General features: G+C 40.2%; 1 protein-coding gene across 1 annotated transcript; it reads right to left on the reverse strand.

Moving 5' to 3' along the window:
- Positions 1-1,233: 1,233 nt before the first annotated feature.
- On the reverse strand, positions 1,234-4,457 carry Mageb7 (MAGE family member B7). The gene is made up of 2 exons (NM_001109367.2): positions 4,360-4,457; positions 1,234-2,651 (listed from the first exon to the last, which is right to left on the reverse strand). Exon 2 carries the CDS (start codon positions 2,585-2,587, stop codon positions 1,550-1,552), a length of 1,038 nt encoding a protein of 345 aa, NP_001102837.1. The 5' UTR covers positions 2,588-2,651; positions 4,360-4,457; the 3' UTR covers positions 1,234-1,549.
- Between the last annotated feature and the right edge of the window lie 15,828 nt (positions 4,458-20,285).

Below are 20,285 nucleotides of genomic sequence, written 5' to 3' on the forward strand. Positions count from 1 at the left end.
ATGGTTTTGGTATCTGATCCATCCTGTATTCACTTATTGAAGGCTGCTGTTCATTAATATAAGCATTTTGAGCTATTCCATTGTAACTATCTACCAAGATATGTTTTTCTTCAATATTTAACCTGAGAGATGCCATAAAAATATAGTTCTCGGGGCCTCAAAAAGAGAGTGAAAACAACAAAAAATTCTGTCACTAGTAAAGAAGAAATGGAAAATGTGTTTTGTTCAAGCACACATTCCCATTTCTTCTTTAGGAAGGAGACGACATTTGACCCACACCCATAAAGAAAGCTTCTTTAAGAATGTATCATTGCTGAACAAAATGTGGATGTTCCCACTCCTTCTTAAAAGAGGAAAAATACCCATAGGAGGGGATATGGAAGCAAAGTTTAGAGCAGCAACTCAAGGAATGGCCATTCAGAGCCTGCCCCACATGTGGCCCCTATATATACAACCACCAAACTAGATAAGATTGATGAAGCTAAAAAATGCATGCTGACAGGGACTGGATATAGATCGCTCCTGAGAGACACAGCCAGAATACAGCAAATACAGAGGCGAATGCCAGCAGCAAACCACTGAACTGAGAATAGGACCCCCGTTGAAGGAATCAGAGAAAGGACTGGAAGAGCTTGAAGGGGCTCGAGATCCCATATGTACAACAATGCCAAGCAACCAGAGCTTCCAGGGACTAAGCCACTACCTAAAGACTATACATGGACTGACCCTGGACTCTGACCTCATAGGTAGCAATGAATATCCTAGTAAGAGCACCAGTGGAAGGGGAAGCCCTTGGTCCTACCAAGGTTGGGCCCCCAGTGCAGGGGAATATGGGGGGGCAGTAAGGGGGATGTATAGGGGGAATAGCCATATGGGGGAGGGGGAGGGGAAGGAATGGGGGCTTATGGACAGGAAACTGGGCAAGGGAATAACATATGAAATGTAAGTAAAGAAATATATCTAATAAATTTTTTTAAAAAGAAAATAAACAAGTTATTCATAAAAAAAGAATGTATCATTGCATAGGTAGCTGGTGGGTATTATTTTGATAAACATCTCCAGGAAGACTACTCAAGAATATATGTTCAGTAAACAGAAAAACAGTGTTTTGGTAAAGGACAAACCTTAAAAAAAGAAATCCAATTCACTGCGATTTGGTTTCTTACACATTATTTAATAGCATAAGCAAAGCACGTATCATGTCTTACAAGTTTGAAAAGAAAATATGGAGTAAAACAACACATGAACTGAAAGTCTACTATATTTTCTCTATCTTCTTTTCTCTCCCACTCTCAAGCACATTTACATTCCAATCCCATGTTGCCTTAAGGTAATTATGAAATTTCAAATATTTCATATCAAATCAAACTTTCAACCCTCAACTTGGTAAACAGCAATGAAGGCATAATCTATTGTATTATTTCTATGCAACTTCTGACTTCAAGTAAACACTATGATAAAAGACACTAAACAATTTTATCAACAACTAATTTAAGCATCACAAAAACAAAGGTTAGTGCGATCTTTCAATAACACAGTAGAGACTACCTTAGATTTCACTAGTAGGTGTAGGCATGCGGGACTTGGCTTTAGAACGTTTCTTGGCCTTGGATTTCGTGCTTCCCTGGCCTGTACCTTCAGCTTGGGTTTTATCTTTTGCCTTAAAAGATTCTTCATGATTGGATGGGGAGGGAGAGGAGTCAGTTTCATTGATGCGGGCCAAAAACTCCATCACCTTTACTTGGCTCGTTTCAGAGTAGGCTTTTGAACCCCACAGGAACTGATAGGACGGAGGGTCACTATCAGGAACCTCACGGTATTCTAGGTACTCTTCCTGCACTAGATCTTCAGTGATGAGCTTCCTGGCATTCCCAAAGATGATGTGTGGGACCCCATCATAGACTCCTAACATATTCAGGAAGTGCCAGACCTCCTTCTCTGGGGCACAGTAGTTGTTTAAGTAGATCACACTTAGGAGGGGGATCAGAATGCCCCTAGTAGGAACACCCAGCTCACTGCTCCCACTTCCATCATCCTGGAAATCCAGTTTACTGACAAGCTCATATGATCGACCCTTGGGCTGGATTTCTTTCAACTCAAGGCCAAAAACCATATCCATGCGGTTGGAGGCTTTCTTAAGGATCTCAGGGAACTGCTCCTTGAAACTTTTGGTGACAACATTCAGCATTTCTTCCCTCAGTAGGGGCTCCTTGTGTTTGTACTTGCTGAGCATGTACTCCATTAGCATCCCAGTCTTCCTTGTTAGAAGATCTTGCTTTGGGCTCTTGGACTGCTGGGCCATAGAGGAACTCATATTTTGCTTCCGTCGGCTCTTGGCATTTGTATCAGCCCTTTTGCAGGCAATGCAAATACTGAAAGTGGTGGTGCAAGACATTCCTTGAAACAACTTGGTAAGGGTATCAGAAGAGGGACTTGGGACAGCATCTCCAGAGGCCTGAGCAGAGGAAGAGGATGACCCTTTTTGCTCTGATGGCATGGTCTGAGTACCCTCAAGCTCCTGGGACTCAGTTTTGGTCTGGCGACGCTTCTCACGAGCTCGGGCCCTACTCTTCTGTCCCCTGGGCATGATGGATATGGTCAGTGACAGCAGGCAGGAACAGACAGCAGAGCAGGTGACTTGGATACCTAGACTGAGAGAATGAGATGAACACCTTAATTGTGTTTTGAATATATTGCCTTTTATCAATATTCCTTTAACTTTCCCCAAAACCGCAGGGCTCCTGTTCTGATCAGCCTGCAGCTATTGACAAAGATCAACAAGGCTCCCTGTCTTCTAGTGTCTGAGCAACCCCAGTTCTAGGATTATATCAGTTATTTTTAGCTTCTGGGCCACTCCTTTCTGCAGCTCTCATTTGACAGCTCAACGGTCGCTTGTAGCCCTGAGGGAGACTGCTTCAGGGAGTTTCAGTTCCACTGCACTAACTGGGTACACAGAGTGCTGAGAACCCAGCAAAACCCTTTCAGTCTTGAGTGCTTTGGGGTCTTCAATCTTCCTCCAGGTTCCTTACCTAGGCTCCCTGTAAATTTGACAGCACCCTATTCTAAACTTTTAGACTGAGGATATTCACCCTCTGAGCTAAAACAAAGAGCCTAGTCAAGTGTTGACACCAGCAGCTCTTCTCTTTGCTTTCTGAAGGTGAGAAAGTACTCAAAATAATGATTATTGCTAATAATGCTAGCAGGTCCATAGGTTACAATAGATCTGGGGCTCTAAATGGGCCTCTTCTTTCTGAAAATGGTGACTCACTGTAAGTCATTGTCCCAAATTCACTCCTTTCAGGCACTGCATACCAAGGCTTACATGAATCTACTCCACTAGCTGCTGATTTTGTGAAGCCACTTCCCAAGGAAATGAGACAGCACTTTACTTGGTCACATCCCTCAAGAGATTTAAACAGTCTTACACTGCTTTCAACATTTTATTTTGTTAATTCTGTGCTTAAATATTCTTTTTTTTTTTTTCCGGAGCTAGGGATGGAACCCAGGGCCTTACGCTTGCTAGGCAAGTGCTCTACCACTGAGCTAAATCCCCAACACCTTAAATATTCTTAACTAATACTTTTCTTCTTTGCATATTTTGACTATACTAAATAATATGTTTCATCATGAAATTATATATATATATTACATTTTTCTGCTATTGTCCTGTCTTTCCCCTGCTTGTTTTTTTCACAGAGACTATTGTTTCTCATGAACCTCTCATGTCTAAAACTGTATGTCGTTCTTAAATATAGGATTAAATCCTTCTGTGTTTTCTTTGTACTATATCTTGTACTTTAAACATTGTATCACCACACAGTTCAGGATGGCCTTGCTTTTCTTCTGTGTCTGCATCCTCCCACACGCTCCCCCAGGTTGTCTAAATACAAGTTATTTGGGCCTTTTTAGTTTTCTTCTTCTGTTTAAAAAATAAAACAAACCAGTTTTTTACTGTTATTGTTTGGGTTTTGTTTCTTTCTTCTTTGGGGGAGTGAGGGAGCACTTTGATCCCTGAATACCTGAGGATTTAGACATTTCGTTCCATGTTTACTTGTCTAATCTTCACAGGGCCTTCTAGAGCTCAGTGCAAAGGTGGCTGAATGCAGAGGCACAATTATTTAGAGTGTGTATTCCTTATCACTCACGGTTTAAAGTTTGACTTTAATTGCGAACATCACCAGGCCATGTTCAGGGCTCCTTCCTAAGATCAAGATTCCCTCCCTGTTCTGAGAATTCTAAGATGCGTCACAACCCACGGCTTTCTCACAACAAGCCCGGTGACCTAGGGGTGGAATTGAACACAGCGCCCTTGATTATCAGAGGAGTACGTTCTTCTTAGTACATATTCCGCCTCCTTACCTTGACCCAAGACTCCTTTTGGACTTGGTAGCAGCCGTTGTATGGGAAGGTATGCAGTACCTCTGCCAAAGGCGCCAACAACCCAGTTTATCACTTTCCTCCAGGAAGAGAAGATAGATCACATCCGGTGAGGGGCTGGCCCTGAAGATTGACAACAGGTCCAGGTTGCTAAGGAACCCCACTGTCAGTTCAATTTGGAAGGCAACCTGAGTTTCCTCCCTGTACTCGGGTAAGTGACAGAATGTCCTCAAACCTTCCTACTTTCCTCAGTCCACAGCACACAAAGCTCTTTGTGTAAGCCTCCAAAACCCACTTGCAGCCTATGTCCCTACTCTCACCACTATGCATCTTTCCATTTCTTAAATCCCCCTGAACCTCCTGATTTTGCATGTTACCTTATATTGTATGGTCCTTCCCCATTGGGGCTTTCATCTCAGTTTTAGATAAACACCTCTGCTTTCACAAAGACAGGGGAGTAACAAGATTGCAATGTTGTCTAGTATATCACAATCAGGAATAGTTTCTACATGTACTAGGATCCTTTCTTCTATTGACTCAAATATGTCAGCAGCAAACTTTGCCCTCCTAGTGCTTAGTCCTTAGAGTGGAAGTCAAAGCATGACATAAAGCTTTACAGCTTTCTCTCTGGCCCCCCAGAGATGAAAAGAGAGTTAATTCTTCTGATGTCTACCTACTTTCTAGAGTGGCCTAGCAGACCCATGATACTTCTTAAAGTCCTCCAGCCTCCACCTTCCTAAGTTCACACCTTCCTAAGTCACAGAGCAGGTAATGCAGCCAAGCCTTATATGAATATACAGCTGGAGTTTCTCAGGTCAGAGAACAGGACTCTGAGTCCCTGTTTGGGGACAGTCCCTCTCATTCCCACTTAGAACCCTCCCTTGAAGAATTAAGGCCCTGCTCATTACATCCCATTAGGCACCTTGCTGGGACATACTTTATATGCTGGCTCAACAGAGTGGATTCTGAGGATCCTGCAGTATTTTTTCTTCTTCTTCTCTGAGCCCACCTACATATTCTTTTTTCTTATAATTTAATTTAAGTTTTTACTTATTCACTTTACATCCTGCTGAATGCCCCTTCCCAGTCATCCTCTTCCCTCTTTCTCCTCTAAGCAAATGGTAGACCCCTGGGTATCCCAGCACTGCATTTCACATCTCTGTGAGGCTAGGTCCTTCCTCTCCTACTGAGTCCAAACAACATATCCTATAGACAGGCAACAGCTTTTGAGATATCCCCCATTTCAGTTCAGATGAGGTGACCCACATGAAGGTCAAGTTGCATGAGTGGAAGCGAGGCCTCAGTTGAGACTGGGATCTCAGCTCTCACAGATAAAAAATAAAGTGTTCAGGTTTGATTTTTCACTTTCTTTCTCTCATTTTTTTTAAAAATTAAGTTAATTCTTTAACAACTTCATACACACATATAAAGCATTTTGCTTACTGTTCCTCAAATCTCTCTTACCTATATATCCATTTCCCAGATTCATTTGATTTTATTTTGTGACTCTCTTAGGACAGATGCTTTTAGTATACTACTGTTTTCAGGGGTGTCCTGTGATAAGTGCTGGCAGGTCTTCACACCTTGACTCTATATAGTGGTGTTTTTACTGTGAAGAGTCAAATTCACTCCCTTAAACTTGCTCATTACTCCCAGATGTCATGCAGAAAAAACTAAGGATGTGCCTCAGCCTCATAGCTCCCCTTGTGTTCTGCCACAGTTAAGAGCAAGGCCTGGCCACAATCTCCTTATTGCTCTTGGTGTGAGTTCTTTCCAGATAAGTTTGCTTTCCCTCTATTCTCTTGTTGGATAAGCCAAATTAATCTAGGGATACTCATTTCTTCAGAGAACTGATATTAGATTCAATATTGCAAGGGACCCCACTTTCCATCTTCTAAATAGTGTTCATTTTGCTTTCTTATTGGGTATCTAACAACCCCAGGATCATAGCCCAACTGAACTGTAGTTACTTACTACCTTAGGCCAATGTTCTGTTTCGGCTCAAGGGAGATGCCTAGTTTGAATGTCCTGCCTAAGGCATTTAAGGGTTGAGTGCAGGTTTAGATGGATTGCTGAATGAGGCCATACTTTTTGAGGTGCACTGGTATATTTTTAGAATTCATTCACAGAGTTCTTTTTTCTCCTAGTCTTGGAGATTTCTTAGAAAACAAGGTGCCCATGAAACCTCTTGAATATTGTCTGTACAGTAAAGTTGCCTGCTGGCACTCCGGGTTTAATGTGAGGTGGGGCTAACTCCAGGGAAAGTGTCACATTCTAAGTGACAGGTATCAGAGAAAAAAATGATGGCAATATACCAATTATACCTTTAAATCAATTAGTATAAGTTTAATATCCCTGTTTTGATTGATGTACCTCAGTCATCAAAAATATCTGTGCAGAATGCTACTGTGATCCCTAAATTTGCCATTTCTTGGCAGTGCTATGTGGCTTTGCTACTGTCATCGGGTATCATCTTTTTTCTGTTTTATTGAAAGTTGCATTTATGGTAATATTTTTAATTCCTTTGTCTCTATACTATAGTTCAATACTTTATGAATAGAATTATTCATAATAGAATCTTTTAAACAGATTAGACCTAAGATTAAGGGTTTGATGGCTTTTAGTAATACTGTCAATTTCCCATAGGACCCTGGATACTCCAAAATGGAGTAGCTACATTGGAGAATATTGTAAAGAAACATGAATTAAGCAATGTAAGTTTGCCCCAGGTGCAGAGTGTGTGCAATGAATAGTGTGGGCTAAAGAAGAATTCACATTGGGAACCTAGGCTTACTGGTACCGTTAACTAGTCTTGTGAACCTGACCACATGCTCTAACCTCAATAAAAGAACTGTAAACAGAGGAGATGCTATTTAAGAAAGGAATAGCCAGCACTTCCCCATTAGGGGATTTATAGTTGATGGTACTAATGCTGTGTGCGCGCGCGCGCGTGTGTGTGTGTGTGTGTGTATGTTTATGTATATGCAATGTTCTCCAGAGTTGGATACAACTCAGAGTTCTTCTAAAGAACTGATATTTGGTTAATGTGGGGTCAATATGAGCTAGTGATCAAGAAATCAAGATCATTATAGACTTATTCTACATTGTGGAATAAGCCCCAATGAATCCCGATACCTACAAATGTTTTTTTTTTCTTTTCTTTTCTTTTTTTCGGAGCTGGGGACCAAACCCAGGGCCTTGTGCTTGCTAGGCAAGTGCTCTACCACTGAGCTAAATCCCCAACCCCTGCAAATGTTTTTTTTTTATTTTTTTTTATTTTTTATTAACTTGAGTATTTCTTATATACATTTCAAGTGTTATTCCCTTTCCCGGTTTCCGGGCAAACATCCCCCTCCCCCCTCCCCTTCCTTATGGGTGTCCCCCTCCCAACCCAACCCCCATTGCCGCCCTCCCCCCATAGTCTAGTTCACTGGGGGTTCAGTCTTAGCAGGACCCAGGGCTTCCCCTTCCACTGGTGCTCTTACTAGGATATACATTGCTACCTATGGGGTCAGAGTCCAGGGTCAGTCCATGTATAGTATTTAGGTAGTGGCTTAGTCCCTGGAAGCTCTGGTTGCTTGACATTGTTGTACTTTTGGGGTCTCGAGCCCCTTCAAATGTTTTAATTTACAAACAGAAACACTAAATGGAATAAGGCGAATCATTAACTGACCATGTCAAGTGGGCCTGGTAATGCACGATTATCCTTCTCAGCTACTCTGGAGGCTCAGGCAGAGGATTAAAAGTTCAAGGCTATTCTGGACAGCCTAGTGATATCCGTGACTTCAAATTATTTTATAAATTAGTTAAAATTGGCCTAGAGGTATAGGTCAGTGGTAGGGTGTTTGCATATCATGAGTATGACCTTAAGTTCAGGACCAGTACCATCTCCCACCTACAAAAAGACTTAGCCTCTCCCTACATTTTTGTTTCTCCATTCATATTGCAGCTATTTTTTAATGTAGCATTTGAAGGGTCTCTGGCAGGCCTGAACATGGCAAACATTGCAGATTGCTTTTACCTCACTCTTTTTCCCCGTTTTTCTCTACCTTACTAAACTGTTAGATTGCCTTGCTAAAGCTAGTCACCAAGGTCTACTCCCCGATTTATCCACCGACTCATTACTGAAACAAAACACCAAGTTCCAACAATCAAAATTCATTATTTGGCTAATATGTCCAATTAGGATTTACCAGCTCACCCCAGCACAGACTGTCCCCTTTTCCCCTTAAAAATCCATTCCTGCGAAAACACCCTCTGTTACTTATATTGCTTTTCTTGCTTACTGCTGCTACTTCTTCCTTTGCAGCTTTCCCTGCCGCCCCCACTCAACCTCTGCGTGTCCCTCCTGGGTAATAAATTGTTTGTGTGAAGAATTTGGTACCTAGGTATAGCATGTACCAATTTGGGAGGTGGGAGTCAAATTCCCTTTTAGCATTATTTGAATTTCCAAGAAAATGCTTGGTATTCTAAATTTCCAAAAGAATGCTTATGTCAATGCTGTACTTTGATGAGAGGTAGTAGATCACATAGTTTTCAATGTTTTGCTAAATAACAAACATTTTTTTTCAATACTGAGGATTGAACATGGATCTTCAAGCATATCAGGTAAGTGAGCGACCATTGAACTATATCTCCAATACCTAAAACTCTTAAGTATGTTAAACAGCAATCAATATTTGATCCATGCCACCCAAAAACATAAAGTTCGGAGCTAAGTAAGCCATCCATTAAAGCCAGGTATGATGACTATTGCTTACAATCCCAGGGCTAGGGTAGTTGTGTCAGAAGAATTGCTGAGAGTTCAAGACCAACCAGTGACACCTACTGACTTAGCTAACCTGGGCTACAGGATGAGACCCTGTCTCAAATAAAACTCTTACATTAAAAAGAAAAAAATAACCAAAATATTAATGCATAAATAAATAAATAAAGTACCATACCTATCCACACCAATAACACAAAGAATGTAAGTTTCGGGTACTTTTATAGTATAGAACAGATATAATAAATAATGTAGAATCATGCTGTATTGTTTAGAATGGTTTTGTAGCATTTTCCTCTGAGATGGAAATATTCCTTAAGCTATAAGGTAAACAGTTTAAACAGCTTTATGAAGTCCTGAAACTGATCACATTCACTAGGCTCCTTTCTCCCAGAAAAAAAAAAATCAAAACTGCTGAAAGCCTCTCTCAGACAAGCCAAGCTACCAAGGCTCTGAGACTAGATCAACTGCCTGGAAGAGATTTAGACCAGTGAATTCCTTGGATAGAACACTATTCAACTTGTTGAGCTGCCTACAGGTACTATATTGTGCTCTGGGTTACCAGATTTTGGGAGCTGTCATATCTACTGGGGTGGGTTGTCTTTGAGTAATTTCTGCTCCCGTGAGTGACCACTCACCTATAATGCTATTAATATTCCTAACTTATACTTTGGTGGTATCTGTCTGTACTTTGGTCTGAGGTGAATTTCCTATCTCCAGTATGTAGGTATGTGTTTAGTGTCTCCCCAGGAAAAGTTTTGTCATATAACATAAGATCAATGACCACAAACCTCAAACACAAAGTGAAATTTTTCCATAGGCTTTATTAGACATGGAAGAACCTTCTGGACATGGCCCTAGAACATGCCTGTCTCCAAATTTTCTCAGGATGTCTCCCATCTCTCAAAACTGTTCACTCTGGGATGGAAATCCAGTTGTAATACTAATATTTGGTCAGAAACTTTTAAGCCTCTCATTTTCCTGGCTTGAGTATGGGCTCTTGAACCCATATGTATTAAAAATGTGGAAGGCAAAAAAAAAGAAAGAAATGTAAGTAAGAAATACCCAATTTAATAAAGATGGAAAAAATTTAAAAAAAAAATGTGGAAGGCTGCGACTACACACTTGCTGATATTCCAGTGACCTTTTCTGGAACAAATCTTTAGCTTCCTGGGATCCCTAAAGATGAAGTACTTCTCTCTAAAATTGATAGTCTTTATATTTCGCTCTTCCAAGATTATTTTCTCAGTAGACTCAAGACAGTCACTGGAAGCTAGTTTTGTTCTTGTTGTAACAGAATACTTTCTGAATATAAATGTAAGTTCAATTTTCTGACAGGGGCATAAGGGTGCCCCAGTCCTTTTACTACATCTTTGAAGACCATTTGAATAAGCTTGAAGGTTCTCCTGGGGGACTCAGAAATTATTCTTTACATTTTAATGACATCTTCAGTATGTCTCTTTCATTGGGTCACTGAGAAGAAATCATTTGCCGATAAAACCATTTTCTAGTCTAGAAGAGAGCTAAGAAAGTTCTCAGTGTTTGACAAAGTCTGTATGCTTCTTTCATTTTCTAATTCTTCTCTCTGAACTCTAAGTACTCATCCATTAAGTACTAAATAAGACAATAGGTGCTCTGGGATTCTGATTGTCCTGTGAGGCAGTTACTTATACATAGAGTTACTGATTCTTGCTCGCAGTCATAATAACTTTTTGGTGGTCATATTCAGAAGTATGGGTTGAAAGCATAGCAAAAGGAGATGATAGCCTAAGAAAAAGTAGTAGGTCAATAACTTTAGCTAGTGCATTCAACTTCGTTGATCTGACTAGTGCATCTCCTGCTTCCCCCCATAAGTAGAGGAAGAAAGAAGGCTTTTTGTTTTGTTCTCATTTAATCATTTACAGATTTTTCTAGAGAAAAGGTTTGAATTCTGCAAAGTTTCATCAGTTTTACTTTCAGTCATTTCCAGTATTCACTGCAACTCCAAGTAGTTCTTTTAATATTCATTCTGTGACCTGAAATCATCTTCCTTCAGATTAAAGTCTTTTTTTTTCTCTAAGACCTCTAGTAAGGAGACATTTCATGTGACCTCGTTTCCCTTCGTCACCACAATGTGGACAGCTGGACTACAGTTTCATATGGCACCATTTGTTCTGATATTGTTGGGCTCATTAGTCACAGTTTTATCTTCCTTCACAAAAATAACCTGGATTTTCTTTCCCGCCCCAATAATTTGAATCCATCAGACAAAGTACTGATGTTCCATAAAGAGAAAATGACACTGGACAAAGAAACATGTTTTCCTCATTCCTGATGCTTGGCAAAGTACCTGAGGATAGGAGAGATTTCAGCTTGTAATTCTGCTTGGGATTATATTGCTGGGATATTATATTCTGCTTGGGATATTATTGTTGTTGGGTCAAACAACAAGATTGAAGCAGAACATGGGAGCAACATTATTCTCAATTCATATGGGAAGTTCAAATATAACAAGAAACTGTGGTACTCAAATAAAAGCAAGTTTCAGGAATCTCAAGTGGGTTGAGGAAGGCTTGAAGCAGTAGGTATCTTGAAAAGATATTACTGGGACTCAAATAAGTGATGAAATAATATTTACACAAGAAATTTCCAAAATAGGGTAGATGGTATATTTCGCTAGACAACTCCCCACCACACACCCAAACACACAATACTAAAATTCAAATAATTTAAAATAAGGCAGTTTAATCAATGTCTAATATGTTTTAGCTTCCAATTTTGTTTACACTGCAAGGTCTCCCAGTAACCTCCCTATGTTTATATGCACTGGGAAATGCTCAAAATGGTAATATACTTAGAATATGAGGTTTTTATTTTTTACGTATCACAGATTTAACTCCCCCACTCACCAACCTACTCCCACTTAGCCCTGCTAGCATTCAACTTTCCTGGGGTATCAAGTTGCTACAGGATTAAGGACATCCTTTTCCACTGAGGCCAGACAGGGCAGTCCTCTGCAACATCTGTAACAGGAGGTGGGGTGAGTGGATCAGTCCATGTATGCTCTTTGGTTGGTGTCTTAGCCTCTCAGAGGTCCGAGGGGTCCAGGTTACTTGATCCTATTTTTCTTCCTATGGGGTTGCAATTCTCTTTAGCTCATTTGGTCCTTCCTCTAACTTTTCCATAGGGGTCCCTAACTTCAGTCCAATGTTTGGCTGTAAGTATCTTTATCTGCCTCAGTCAGCTACCAATAGAGCCTCTCAGAGGACCGCCATGCTACTCTCCTGTCTGTAAGCACAACATGACATTAGTAATAGTGTTGAGATTTGGTGCCTGTGCATGGGATAGATCCCAAGTTGGACCTGTCTCTGGATGGCCTTTCCTCCAGTCTCTGCTCCATTTCTGTCTGTGCATTTCCTTTAGACAGGAACAATTTTGGGTAAATAATTTTGAAGAGGAGTAGGTGGTCCTACGCCTCAAATGGGGCTCATGTCTATCTACTGGAGATGGTCTCTTTATATCCCACCTCCCCACTGTTGAATATTTTGGCTAAGGTCATCCTCATTGGTTCCTGGGTTCTAGAGGTTCTACTTGCAGCGCCCCACCCCACACTGCTGGTCCTCTGGGATTCCCTCCTGTCTCCCCCACACCTGAACCTGCTCCCTTTTCCCCTCCCCTTCCACTTTCCCACATTTTCAACAAATGGTGCTGATCTAACTGGTGGTCTGCAGGTAGAAGAATGAAAATTGATCCATATTTATCGCCTTGTACAAAGCTCAAGTCCGAATGGATCGAGGATCTCCAAATAAATCCAGATACACTGAGTTTAACAGAAGAGAAATTTGGAAATAGCCTTGAATGCATTGGCACAGGAGAAAACTTCCTGAACAGAACACCAATGACTCAGGCTCTAAGATCAACAATTGATAAATGGAACCTCATGAAACTGAAAAGATCCTGTAAGGTAAAGGACACTTGTCGATAAGACAAAATGCCAACCTGCAAATTAGAAAATGATCTCCACTAACCCTACATCTGATAGAGGGCTAATATCTAAAATATACAAAGAACTCAAGAAATTATACTTCAGAGAATCAAATAACACATTAAAATGGGGTACAGAGCTAAACAGATAATTCTCAACTGAGGAATATCGAATGGCTGAGAAGCACCTAAAGAAATGTTCAACATCCTTAGTCATCAGGGAAATGAAAATCAAAACAACCCTGAGATTTCACCTCACACCAGTCAGAATGGCTAAGATCAAAAACTCAGGTGACAGCAGATGTTGGCAAGGATGTGGAGAAGGAGAACACTCTTCCATTACTGGTGTCATTGAAAATCGGTATAACCACTCTGAAAATCAGTCTGGTGGTTCCTCAGAGAATTGGAATATGAGTTTTCTAAACCTAGCTGACAATGAAAACATGCCACTCTAACATCTTTCAACATTGTGTCTTAAAGCCTACTTAGAGATTAAATTGTGGATTTTCTTAACAGTCAGCTTGTATTTTTTAAAAAAGATTTTTGGTGAGAGTGCAATGATCCTTGAATGGAAGAAGTATACAGTTCAAGCACATTTTAAGAACCAAATGCCTTCTTTAATGCCTATAAAGACAATATCCAAAGTGCAAAGATATTTTAATATATGACGTGCAATATCAGTTGTTTTCTAAAACTGCAATTCAGAAACTCAATAAAGTTCCACCACATATAAAATATACTTCCGATGTCTGATTATTAAGAGATATAGTCAAAACCGTGATTTTAAATGTATGTCACTCTAGATTCTCCTTTCTGAAAGGATTCCTTGCTATGACTATTGTAAACCAAAGCACATACCTCAGTTTTCAGTTCCACAGGGGCACAGCAGCTAACCTTCAGGGAGCCTAGCTAAAAAGGTTAAGCTCAGGGCAAATATTCCTCTTCAGTTGAGAACAAGAAGGAGAGCATTTAGAAGGGAAAAAGTAATATGTTTTGAAATGGCTTTATTTAGACAGAAACAGTACTATGGGATTGTAATAACATAGAAACCACATAAGTGCTTGTATTTTCTCCAAATGATATACAGCATATACAGTATACCTTATATACTTATACAGCATATACAGTATATACTTATACAGCATATACTTATACAGCATATACAGTATACCTTATATACTTCCCTCAAAAGACTGTTTGATTCTGGCTCCATCTTTACAAAGATACTGAGGTGATTAATGTTCTTTCTCTCATTTAAATAATCATTAATTCAGAAAGCATAGATAGATACACTGTGTAGAAACAACGTACCATATACCTGTCCGGAAAAGAAAAAGTCAGAGAATGGGGATAGGGACTAAGAGTAATGTTCAGACATGGTCTATGGAAATCTAAATTGTTCAGAGGAGCATATTCTTCTCTTTCCTTAGACTTCAAAGAAATTTACAAACTAAAGTGATTTCTCAGAAAAAAAACACGCAAAACAATAAAAATATTTGTTTTGTGGTTTAGATTTAAAATGTTAGGCAATGAGAAAGGTGTTGAGCTTATGGAGTTACAATCTTCAATGTTACATTTCAAAAGATTATTAAATACAAGGAAATACAATGACAAAAGGTAGCTGCCATTTTTCAAAGCAGCAGATGAATAACATATTTAAGACTTAACTATGACATCTGAGCAATTTTAGTGATTGCTAGTGTCTACATCTCCCAGTGGAGTAAACCCCAATAAAGGTCATTCATATATTGTTTTAGAACTATTCTAGCTAGATAATAAAGATGTTAAATATAAGCATTTTAAAATTCGTTCCTCCAGCATACTTTTTAACAGGGTCTTGTCCATCGGCTTCTAGAATTTTACTCTTTTGCATAGTAACCTTGCCATAATATTTGGCTAGATAAAGTTTTTTTTTTTTGGTTCTTTTTTTCGGAGCTGGGGACCGAACCCAGGACCTTGCACTTCCTAGGCAAGAGCTCTACCACCGAGCTAAATCCCCAACCCCTTAGATAAAGTTTTAATATGCTATAAAAGTATCAGAGAATTGCAGCAAAGCATTGTTATTTTGCTAAAAGACATTTCAACTGAAATGTATACACAGAGTAATCACTACAAGGAGGAAGCAACTTCAAGTTTTATAATTTTGTGCTATTACATGCTATTCTTTTTATCATAGAGAAAGAAACTAAGGAAGAATTTTAAACATCAATGTATAAATAGATTTCAATTTTTAAGCACCAGTTTATTGTACAGAACATTTTTATATTTCTCCTACCAGAGATTTTTACTTCATAGCAAAAGCCTCTTCAAAGGTATTAATGTTTGTTGTTCAAACTTATCATTGAAATGGGGCTGAACATTTTAAAATAATCTATAAAGTTATCTAAATAGCAGAATCTATCCCACTCGGAGCTAGCTGCTCTTTTCAAGCTTGTTTGTGACTAGAAAACTTTAGAAGATGCCTAAAACAAAAGAGCAACAACAAAGCCTTTGCATGCACAATCTATGAACAGTGACAGAAGCCTGCCATCTAGTTACTTCTTTTCAGCTTGCAGATAGGTTAAGAAACCCAGCTCCTTGCTTCTTTTCTTCATCCACTGACTATGCCTTCATTTGACTGCTGCAATGCTTTGCTTAAGCTGTTGGCAATAATTCTCCTCTTTAAGAAAGACTCCCTATGGAGAAAATGGTCCTAATATTACATAGAATATTAAAGAGCAAGAATAAAAGAAAAAATCTAACATCACAATTTGAACTTCAGATTTTTGTCAGTGACCAACAGAGAAAATATAGTATAAAATGCATGGACTTTTCACTCCAAGTTTTAACATCAATTAAACACACAATAACCATGGAACCTGAACACATTATATACTTATTTAATGAAATTGATTTAAGTCTGACATATTTGAATAAAAGTTAGATATCTAGATTAAATGTTTGTGAACTAGAAACGGGGAACTTTAAACTTTTGGTTATGTCAAATATATTATCTGAGCCAGAAATTCATAGAATTAAGTTTTCCATGGCTTTTCATTCTTGACTGAAGATAGTACCTATCAAAATGTGGAAAAACAAAACTGAGTTCATGGAAGGAATAAGCAAAGCTAGTCAGTCATTCCCCCATAACAAAACTCACTGAGAATTTGAAATCCAGAACATATTAAATGACAAACGAAAGGTTCAAGAAGTATAAAAATATCAGTGAGAATTTCACTCAGAAGGGAAACTTAAATAGTCATCGGGGCTGGATGGAGTGGGTAACTGGGTAGGAGAGAAGGAGATGAGGGGAACAGGGATGCCAATCAGGTATTGGGAGGGTGTGAGAAAGAGCTGGGAGTAAGAATAGAAATGGATGGTGGCGTGACATCTCTGGTGTCTAGCTGGAGACCTGGGACTGGAGAGGACACAGGGAGCCTATGGGGGTGACTCTAGCTGAGATTCCTACCAGAAGGGGATATAGAGACTGAAGAGGTCACCTCCTGGTAGAAGCCAGACAGGACTTCCAGAGGAGGGAGGGAGACATCAATCCTCCCACAAAACCCCAAAATTTGTCTTGCCTACAAACTGTGCAGGGTTAAAGATAGAACATAGATTGAGGGAACAGACAACCAATGAATGTCCCAACTTAATACCCATCCCATGTGAAAGAGTCAACCCCTTACACTATTAATGATACTCTGCTATGCTTGCAGACAGGAATCTAGCATGGCTGTCTCCTCAGGGGCATCGATCAGCAGCAGATGGAGGCAGATGCAGAGACTCATAGCCAAATATCAGGAAGAGCCCTGGAAGTTTTTTGGAGCAGTAGAGAATAGGAGTGAGTAAGCTGGAGGGGTCAATGACACCACAAGAAGACCGACAGTAATCAACTAACCTGGACCATGGGGGATCACAGAGACTGCCCCACCATCCATGGAGCATGCAGGGGCTGGACCTAGGCCCCCTACACATTTGTAGCAAATGTGCAGCTTGGTGTTCATGTGGTTCCCCTAACAAATGTAGTCGGGGCTGACTCAGTCTTTGTTTCCTGCTATTGGATCTTCTTTCCCCTACCTGGACTGCTTGGTTGGGTCTCAGTAAAATAGGATGTGCCTAGTCCTGCTGGGAGTATATGTCCCAGGATGAGGTGGTATCCAGGGGTACTCCCCTTCTCTGGAGAAGGAAAGTGGGAATGGGGGTAAGGATTTGTAGTGTGGGGCTGGGAGGAGAGGAGGGAGGGAGCTATGTTCCAGATGTAAAGTGAATAAATGAATAAAATTTTAAATAAATAAAGGAATAAACAAAGGAATTTGAGAGTAAGAAAATAAAAACAGTTTTTATTTTTAAAAAAAATCAGAGAGAAGTATAGATGCTGCTGAAAGGAGTACAGATGCAGCAGGCATTCCCTGGAAAGCCACAGGCCATTCAGACTAGGGGAGCAGCCCCACCCCAACTCAGTAGCAGACTAACTTGCTGTAGCCTAATTTCCAATGGATTCTGCCGATCTTTCCCTACAGCCCTACTCTCCGCTCCTTCTGTTATTCCAGCCCCCAACTCTAGCAGGCTTTCTCTGATTACCTATCAGCCAAACTTGCCAGAGAAATAAGTAGACCAGTGAAGCAGGTAGGTGAGCTTTAGCTATCTACTCTCTCCACTCCTCCAAATCCAATTCCCCCAATCCCATCCCACCCCTGTGGCAGACTAATGGTTCGTGTGTCTCCTCATTCTGCCTTTGTTCCCAGAGAACTAAGCACATCCTGGTGGAACAGCCTGCTTTCTTCTCTCCTTCCTCCCACTTCCTTCTTCAGTGTTACTTTTCAGTACCTAGAAACACATTTTACCCAGAATCTTCAGTCAGCGCACCAAGAAGGATCCCACAACTCCCTCCCAAACATTGCGTAACTTCCAGAACTTCCAAAGAACCAGAGATGGCAACAAAAACTAAGGAGCAAAATACGCACTCCAAAAAGACATGACCAGGGTTGGGGATTTAGCTCAGTGGTAGAGCGCTTGCCTAGGAAGCACAAGGCCCTGGGTTCGGTCCCCAGCTCCGAAAAAAAAAAGAACAAAAAAAAAAAAAAAAAAAAAAAAAGACATGACCAGTATCTAGAATTGCAGTCATCTCAAACCCAGATGCCCAGACACTAGTATGAAAACACCATAAATAACAGACTAGATAATATGTCTCCACTAGAGCCTAGCAGTGTTCCTAAAGCAATTTTGGAGTATTACAACATAGCTGAGTCACAAGAAAAGATCTTAAAAGCACCTGTATGAAGATGATAGAGAAAGGACTGAAAGAACTTGAAGGGGCTCGGGACCCCATATGAACAACAATGCCAACCAACCAGAGCTTCCAGCGACTAAGCCACTACCTAAAGACTATACATGGACTGACCCTGGGCTCCAACCTCATAGGTAGCAATGAATAGCCTAGTAAGAGCACCAGTGGAAGGGGAAGTCCTGGGTCCTGCCAAGAGTGAACCCCCAGTGAACTAGATTGCTGGGGGGAGGGGGTGGTAATTCGGGAAGGATGTGGAGGGGAACACCCATATAGAAGGGGAGGGGGAGGGGTTGGGGGATGTTGGCCTGGAAACTGGGAAGGGGAATAACAATCGAAATGTAAATAAGAAATACTCAAGTTAATAAAGAAAAAAAAAGAAGATGATGATAGAGGTCCATAATGAGGAAATGAGAAAGTCCCTTAAAGAAATATATTAAAACACAAACAAGCAGTAGAAGAGAATAAATAAAACACTTCAAAACCTGAAAGTGGAAATAGAATTAATAAAGGATACCAAAACTGAGAAAAATCTGGGGATGAAAAATCTAGAAACTAACAGGAACCTCAGAGGCAAGCCTCACCAACAGAGTAAAAGGATGGAAAAGGGAAGCAGAGACATTGAAAACACTGTAGGAGAAATGGATATCTCAGTCAAAAAAAAACTAAGTTTTAAAAAATGTCCTGACTCCAAACATCCAGGGAATATGGGACCGTATGAAAACATTAAATATAAGAATAATAGGAATAGAGGGTGGAGAAAAAACCCATGTCGAAGACACAGAAAACATTTTCAAGAAAATCATAGGAAAACAAAACAAACAACCCTTAGCAAAGAAGAAGATGCCTATAAACATACAAGAAGCACACAGAACATCAAAATAGATCGGATCAGAAAAGAAAGTTCCTCAGTATAACATAATCAAAACGCTAAAACATGGAACGAAGAAAGAATATTAAGAGTTGCAAGGGAAAAAGATTAAGTAGCACATAAAGGCAGACCTATTAGAATACTACCAGACATTCCAATGGAGAATCTAAAAGACAGAAGAGCTAGGATAGATGTTTCACAGACTCTAAGAGACCACACATCCCAGCCCAAAGGAACATCTTCAATCATCATAGATGGAAAAAGTAAGATATTCCATGATAAAAAACCTTTTTTTTATGTTATGGAAGATTTTATTTTGAAGATGTCTTTTAAGGGGAAATGGGGGTTGGGGATTTAGCTCAGTGGTAGAGCGCTTGCCTAGCAAGTGCAAGGCCCTGGGTTTGGTCCCCAGCTCCGAAAAAAAAAAAAAGAAAAAAACAGGGGGGGAATGAAAGAAAAATCTACTGTATTATTTCAATCATATATTTCTCATGCCTGAATTAGCAAAACATGTTTAATGTTTTTATTTATTCATTTTAATTATTTTTTTTAACATTTTCACTTTATATCATGCTCACTGTTCCCCTCCTGGTCAGCCCCCACAGTTCTTCCATCATTTCCCCATCCATTCTTCTCTAAGCAGGTTGGGGGCCCCCTTGGGTATCCCCCTATCCTGGAACTTCAAGTCTCTGCATAGCTAGGTACTTCCTCTCTCACTAAGGCCAGAACAGGGAGCCCACCTGGAAGAACATATCCAGAAAGTCAACAGCTTTTGCGTTAGCCACTGTACCAGTTGTTCAGGATCCACATGAAGACCAAGCTGCACATCTGCTACATATGTGTGGGGAGGCCGAGGTCCAGACTGTGTATTTTCTTTGGTTGGTGGTTCAGTCTCTAAGATCCCCAAGGGTCCATGTTAGTTGACTCTGTTAGTCTTTCTGTGGAGTTCCAATCCCCTTTGTGGCCCACAGTCTTTCCTGCTATCCTTGCATAAATGTCATCAAGCTGCATCTACTGTTTGGCTGTGGGTAACTGTATCTGTCTGA

Source organism: Rattus norvegicus, chromosome X, assembly GCF_021556685.1.
Source record: "Rattus norvegicus strain SHRSP/BbbUtx chromosome X, alternate assembly SHRSP_T2T, whole genome shotgun sequence".
NCBI lineage: Eukaryota > Metazoa > Chordata > Mammalia > Rodentia > Muridae > Rattus > Rattus norvegicus.